At 39.5% G+C, this 7664-nt stretch overlaps 1 protein-coding gene across 1 annotated transcript; it reads right to left on the bottom strand.

Annotated features, from left to right (window-relative positions):
- Nucleotides 1–3929: 3929 nt before the first annotated feature.
- LOC135223273 (uncharacterized) lies at nt 3930–5650 on the bottom strand. The gene has a single exon (XM_064261753.1). The coding sequence runs from the start codon at nt 5607–5609 to the stop codon at nt 4962–4964; it is 648 nt and encodes a 215-aa protein (XP_064117823.1). The 5' UTR covers nt 5610–5650; the 3' UTR covers nt 3930–4961.
- Between the last annotated feature and the right edge of the window lie 2014 nt (nt 5651–7664).

Below are 7664 nucleotides of genomic sequence, written 5' to 3'. Positions count from 1 at the left end.
AGGGTTAGCGAAGAAAAGGCAGAGACTTCTTGAAGCACGGTTGCATAACAACCGAGATGTCTTTGCCCACATTTTTAAGGTAGTCAAGAGAGGAAGAAAATGCCTCATAATTGGTGGGGTAAGTTAAAGTGTAGGAGTACAACTAAGTAATTACTTCAATGTGAAAAATAACTTGTACTCTAAAGAATTAAATGCAGATAGAAAGTTTCATGAGTGAGGGAGTTTTAGGAATAAAAGATGCAAATAGAGACACTGCCGTATAGGAATGGAGGCTAGTACTGTGTGAATACAGCGAGTATTATGAAGTAGTTGTTGAATGGTGAGGATAAGAGAGATTGAGAGGGTAGGGAAAGTGTGATCAGGTGGCTTGCTAGGTTGTGTCAGATGTGGTTGGACGAAGCTAATAATTCATAGTGGTGGGTAAGCGGATCATCAGTGACGCAGGGGACTGTTAGAATTATAGGGTAATGACATCACTTAGAAATCTGGGAAGGATTTGGGTAAGAATCTTAATTTATTAAATGTGGATCGAAGAAAGTTTGGCATGGGAGGAAGCGGAGTGGCTGTAGGCAAAAGAGAGGGCACGTGGATCGAATTTTGTTCTGAAACAGTCTCATAAGAAGATTCAAGGTAAAAGTGAGTAGTCTAAATGAATCGACTAAAATATTTTACCTTTACGAGAGAAAAATTGTGTGAGTGCTGAGGATAAATGGCACTGCGTATTTTGTCGGTAACGCCTACAAGTGAAGATTGCCCTAGAATACCGTAGATGCAAAAGTAGCAGGCGTGGAAGTGACAGTGAAATTCAAGAGATAAGGAAAAAGGTAATGAGCAAAATGAGGAGCGTCCGATATGTACAGGTGATATCATGCGAAGTGGTACGGTTTAAAGAAGCCTCAAAGACTATAAACGCAACAAGGCTTGATCCCACCTCCAGCTTATTCGGGATGCGTGTAAGATTTTCCACTGACGCATAAGTTGCAAACATTATATTCCTAACTTAATATGAAGTGGTCCTCGTAATTAATACTCATAATTAGTACTACTCATACTAACAACAAAGATCAAATGAAAAGGACAAAAATTTAACACGTTCATATATTCTCATCTATAAGTGGAAACACAAAATAATTGAACAGAAATATAGCCTCTAAATTCAGTACAACAAATAAATTCAAAATATGCTAAAATCTACGGACAGATAGCCTGTTGTTTCACTAACGAAAAAAAAAAAAAAAAAAAATACAATACATTTTATTAGATAACTTTTTTTTGTGCTGTTTAATATGCACATTATTAATTTTTTACATTTTCATTCTAATAAATATATCATAAATATCCTATCCTAAAAATTCCATAATCTTTAACTCACCGCGCAACACCTTTTTCAGACCTTTAGTATAGGCTCTTCCATAGACCTTTCCTTAACTCTCTCCCAAAAGGAACACAAACAACAACTACAACGAAGTGGTCTGTAGGCTTACTCCCCGGGTAAGCGAAACGTTTCAAAGCGTCTGAACTCGCGAGAGAAGATTATTGATTGTGAATGTTACCAAGAGCAGAATACAGGGGATAAACTGAAACCATCCACACGACGAAAATATCAGAATGGATGGTGGAAATAAGGATATGGCTGATCTGTATTTAGGGGGTTAATTGTGAAAGTATGAGGAGACGAGAAGCGGTCACATTATATCCTTAACAGTCAAAGAAGTTGAATCTTTACAGCAGTTTTAGAAGAGAAAAGTGTATGGAAGCCATGGAATAGCTGTTTATGGAGAGAAAAAAAAAAACCCTGGAATGTATGCTTTCCCATGCTAACGTCTAAATTTACTGAGAGAGAGAGAGAGAGAGAGAGAGAGAGAGAGAGAGAGAGAGAGAAACCTGGAATGTATGCTCCCATGCTAACGTCTATTTACGAGAGAGAGAGAGAGAGAGAGAGAGAGAGAGAGAGAGAAACCTGGAATGTATGCTTTCCCATGCTAACGTCTAAATTTACTGAGAGAGAGAGAGAGAGAGAGAGAGAGAGAGAGAGAGAGAGAGAGAGAGAGAGAGAGACCTGGAATGTGCTTTTTCCCATGCAACGTCTAAATTACTGAGAGAGAGAGAGAAGAGAGAGCAGAGAGAGACCTGGAATGTATGCTTTCCCATGTAACTCAAATTTACTGAGAGAGAGAGAGAGAGAGAGAGAGAGAGAGAGAGAGAGAGAGAGAGAGAGAGATTTATATTGCAGATTTATGTGGCGTTTGTAATCATAATACAATGAGGAACGACCACTTTGAAAGATTGTGCTTTTAGCAGGTCATCTACATTTGATCCGAGTTTTCCAACACAGGCGAAATGTTCCACTTATTAAATAGCAATAGTGTTGATCTTCTTTCGGTTTGATGTATTCATCTTTGCTGTGTTTTAGTCTCTTTTTTTTCTCTGGCTAATTTATTGGTATTTCTTGGGGTTTGTTCCCCAACACTGTGTGTGCACGAATAACAATAATTATCTAACTTCAGTGAACGTTCTGAATCAGGTGTCCGTAACCCTATCCACGTGTAATGGACCGCAAGACTTCAAAATGTCCAAAATCTTCAGATTACTATTCTATAGCCCTTACGATTACTTCGAGACTCACTTACCAATTGATATGGTAATTCTATCTACGATATGGGAAGAAAAACACGTCTCATCTCTGAAGTGGAGTAAAATTCTCAGTCTTTAAGGTTCAGCCAGAACTGTTTATAATTTTTATTGACAGGTGATACAGTTCATTTTAGAGAGAACACTTGTTACTTGTCCTTATCATTACATGTGAGAGAATTTAAATATACTCCGTGTCTCTATAATATTCCGATGCGATTTGGACATTTTCTTATGTAATTCACCTATCATCAACCCGCATAATCAAGAAAAGAATTTAAGTATATTCCTGAATACAGTTCTTCAAAAAGAATGCTGGTCTTTAACGAAGTGGCTTCTCTGTCCTGTGTTTGATCCCTATCTTCGAATCTAAAAAAAATTAATTATATCTTAGTTTTACCAGACCACCGAGCTGATTAACAGCTTTCCTAGGGCTGGTCCGAAGGATTAGACATTTTTACGTGGCTAGGAGCCAATTGGTCACCTAGCAACCGGACCTACACCTTATTGTGGGATCCGAACCACGTTATATTGAAAAATGAATTTCTATCACCTGAAATTAATTCCTCTGATTCCACGTTGGCCGAGCCGAGAATCGAACTTCGGACCATCGAATTGGTAGTCGAGCGCGAAAACCACTTGTCCAACGAGGAACTCCGAATCTAATCCCATTGTTTTTCCTACTTTATTTTTTTTACTTTTGTTTTTCTTACTTTTCTCGGATCTGGGAGAGACGGTGGCATTGATCAGATAGTCCTATTTAAGAAGAAGGTGAATTGCCTGTTATCTATCCATTAAGTATTTTTGCCTGGACACGCAATCACTATCGTCTCAATCCACCAGCCCCCTTGAAGAAGAAGAAGAAGAAGAAGAAAAAAAGAAACATTTTTATCTGTCTATAATAAATTTGAAAGTAATATACAACTCTCAGTTCAAAGCAACTCCTTCCATCTTGCGAAGTAAAAGTGAAAGGAGAGAGATGCTGTTACACCGCCATTTTCGATGCGATTTCATGACTAAATCATTTTGGGAATAAATTTTGTGGCTTTACGCAACAGCTGTCGCCGGACTCTGGAGATAGTGTCACTAATCGTATCAAGCTCTGGCTTTAACAAGTCACCTTCTGACCGAGAAAGAGATTGCCGAAGGTCACAAATCACCTCGGTTTTTTCTCAAAAAAATCTATCAATCAACTTTATCGATATATTGCAAATACTGTCTTTATATGGCCAACTACATAAAAATACTTGGTACAAAAATAAAACGATTCTTGTAATAATTTTACTTGGTTTATTCCCCTGTGAATGTCAGTTTACAGTTAATAGATTCAGGCGTTTCATCAAATGAAACCTCAAAATAATAAATAACAAGAAACTGATATTCTACAATACACAATAAATACATCAGTTCAGTAAACATTACATACAGGCATTCTTCATGTGTAAAAATAGAGTATCTTTTGCATTGCTTGCAGAAATATACAAACATTGGGAGTTTTCACAGACTCCACGCTAAATACTATACTAATATGAGGCACTGTCGTTAATTCTTCGTGAATACCACGAAGACGATGTGCACATAGTGTCAAAAACCATCCTACTCATAATTTCACTATTAAAACAAAGAGCGAGATGGGGGGGCAGTCGCAGTCACTATCAGCAGCGTATAATAGCAGGAAATTTCATTCTGAATTATGACAAACATTTTAGCAGAGTAAACTCCTATTTCTTTTTTTAAATAAACTACTTTCATTTCTTCAATCACGTATGCCAACATCATCTCATTCATGAAAATTACACCTAGAGAGCACAAAGTAACGCACATTATTTATTTTGTTAAGGTGCTGATAGTGATACTGATCATGTTTCTCACTGGCATCACAACAATTATCTTTCCGCGCTTCAACGCGCAGAGTACCAAGAAAATATATCAGATAAAAAATTTTCTCTCTCATCCTGTGCACAGAGAGAGAGAGAGAGAGAGAGAGAGAGAGAGAGAGAGAGAGAGAGAGAGAGAGAGATTCCAAGTTGTACTATCACAAGATGTCATTAAAAACATACAGATTTCCTAATTCTAGTATCACTGAAAATGTTCTTGGCAGGTTGAGTACACAAGAATTTTCTAATCTTACGAAACACTTTGCACACCACTGCTAAACGACTCCTGCGGACAACTCTCACACACACACGCGTGAGGAGGTGAATTATGCTACTCAAGACAACTTGACACCAGCATTTTGAGGTAGATGTCCATCGTGGGATACAAATATATAAAGAAGTAAAATATTCGCAATACAAAAATATTTGCCTTTTTCTGCACATGAATACTTCTCAACTCGTTATAAAAGACGTGATTATATTGTCTCCTCTTCTACTAGTCCTTTTTGCACAAGCACACGCGACGGTTAGTTCCTGCACGTCCAGAACGTGACGATCGAGACCGTCCCTCATCCAAACGGGAACGTTACGCTTGACTGGGACACACACATGCCCTGCACTTGAACACTGAGAATCCTCGCACCGGCACTTCGCCTCCAGAATGACGGGCGGGTAATAATTCGGCGGAAGTTCCCTGGGGAAGTAGTCCGTCGGACAGTCGCCGATCAACTTCGAATTACGTATCCAAGAAGGGCGAAGCTCAACATCATCTGCGATTTTGTTTGCATGAAGGTCCGACCGCAGCGCAGAGCAGTCGACGCCGTCGTGCAGCACCGCAAAAGTGGAAGCGATGGGGTTGGGGATTTTTTTAGACTCCTCTCGAACGGCATTTTCGATCTGGTCCAACAAGTCGCTGCTGAGTTCCTCCTGGGCCTTGGCAAAGAACCGCCGAATCTTCGACCACTTAAATTTCTTCTTGTATGTTTTGTGAGGCGTGAGGCTGAGCGGAACGGCCAGCGACCCTTCGATTAAAAGGTAGAGGCTGAGTCCCAAGAGGCTCAGAAACCGCAACTGGGAAAGGATGACTCTCAGCCCCGCCATCGCTGACCTAGTTCTGAGGTCCCGGCGCTAGAGGCGTTGCGCTTTTATAAGGAATGACAGCAACCGCGGCACACATGCCACTACCTAATCCCTAGAGGCGGCTGCTTTGCAAACATCACACCCGGTGCTACCTAAATAACGTTTGCTTTCAGGCACTAAGAGGCAATGCTATGCAGGAAACTTCACGGGAAATTGGGCTGTGAGGTAACTGTTCATCCGCGATTAATTTAAATAAAAAGAATGATGAATTGTAGAATATATTATATAGATATAGATTAGGCACTGGATAAAATTGGAAAAAATATCCGCCGATAATTACAGCGAATACAGAATTCCGAAACCTCCCTTTTTATTATGAATCCAACAACGGTGCTTACCTTATATTTCGCATTCAAATGTTATTCAACCTACTTTACAAACCAAGTCTCAGGGAACAAGAATAAAAATGAGATGAGGAGAAAAAAAAAAAGAACGAGTGTCTTGGAAGATTCAAATAATGGAAAACTTAATGTAGATAAATGTGAAAATCGACACTGAAAAAAAAAACTAAATTTAAATATCAATACATAACCTACAGACTCCACCGGCTCTACAAAACAAGCAATAAGAGAAGTAATGAGCAATAATGCCAACTTCTGCGTAACGAATAGTGACTACTACCTCCTGTAACTGCAAAAACAAGTAGGAGTATTACTTCTAGATGTTTTGCAAAACAGGCCGGGATTACTACCTCTTGTGGTTCTGCAAAACAAGTATGAGTAATGGCTCTATGGGTTCTGCAAAAAACTAAGTATAACTACCTCTTGTGGCTCTGCAAAACGAGTATGAGTACTACTTCTAGATGTTCTGCAAAAGAAGCCAGGAAAACTACCTCCTGTGGCCCTGCAAAACAAGTAGCAATATTACCTCTAGATGTATGCAAAACAGGCCAGGATTACTACTTCCTCTGGCTCTGCTAAACAGGTAGGAGCACTAACTCTTAAATGTTTGGCAAAACAAGCAGGGACAACTACCTCCCCTAGCTATGTAAAACAAGTAGGAGTACTACCTGTAGATGTTCTGCAAAACAAGCAGGGATAACTACCTCCCGTTGCTCTGCAAAACGAGGAGTACTACTTCTTAGAGGTTCTGTAAAACAAGCAGGGATAACTACCTCCTGCAGCTCTGCAAAACAAGTAGTAGTACTACTTCTAGATGCTATGGTAGGTATCGCTGTTTGTAAAACAAACAGCGATACCTACCTCCCATAGCTCTGCAAAACAAATTAGAAGTACTACCTGTAGATGCTATGCAAGAGAAGCAGGTATAATTACCTTTTGTGGCTATGTAAAACAAGTGGGAGTACTATCTTTAAAGGTTCTGCAAAACAAGCAGGGATAACTACCTCCAGTGGCTATGCAAAAAATTAGGAGGTTCTGCAAAACAAGCAGGTAACACCATCTTGGAGATTCTACAAATTGAGTAGGAAGTGCTACCTCCACGTTCTGCAAGATGAGTTTGAAGTACTACTCCACGTTCTGCAAAACAAGTGTCCAGACATTCTGCAAAATGAGTAGCAAGTACTACCTCCATGTTCTGTAAAATGAGTAGTGTGCACTACCTCCACATGTTTTGCAAAATGAGTAGTGAGCACCATCTCCAGCAATTCCATAAAAAAGTTTAGTGAGTACTGCTTCCATACATTCTGCAAAACGAGTAGTGAGCACTACCTCCAGAGTTTTCATAAAATGATTAGTGAATGCTGTTTCGTTATGTTCTGCAAAACGAGCAGTGTAGTGAGTACACCCTCCATAGGTTCTGCAAAATGAGTAGTGAGCACTACCTTCAGAGATTCCATAAAATGATTAGTGAGTGCTGTTTACATATCATCTGCAAAATGAGTAGTGAAGTGAGCACTACTTCCACAAGTTCTGCAAAATGAGTAGTGTGTACAACCTTCAGAGATTCCGTAAAAAGAGTAATGAGTACTACTTCAACATGTTCTGCAAAACGAGTAGTGAGTATTACCTTAAGCAATTCTGCAATGAGTAGCAAGTACTACCTCTACACTGCAAA

This window comes from Macrobrachium nipponense, chromosome 8 (assembly GCF_015104395.2).
Source record: "Macrobrachium nipponense isolate FS-2020 chromosome 8, ASM1510439v2, whole genome shotgun sequence".
Lineage (NCBI taxonomy): Eukaryota > Metazoa > Arthropoda > Malacostraca > Decapoda > Palaemonidae > Macrobrachium > Macrobrachium nipponense.
This window is presented reverse-complemented; position numbering and strand designations above follow the sequence as displayed.

Coding starts and splice junctions, on each gene's coding strand:
- LOC135223273 (XM_064261753.1), bottom strand. CDS start 5,609: ATGGCGGGGCTGAGAGTCATCCTTTCCCAGTTGCGGTTTCTGAGCCTC.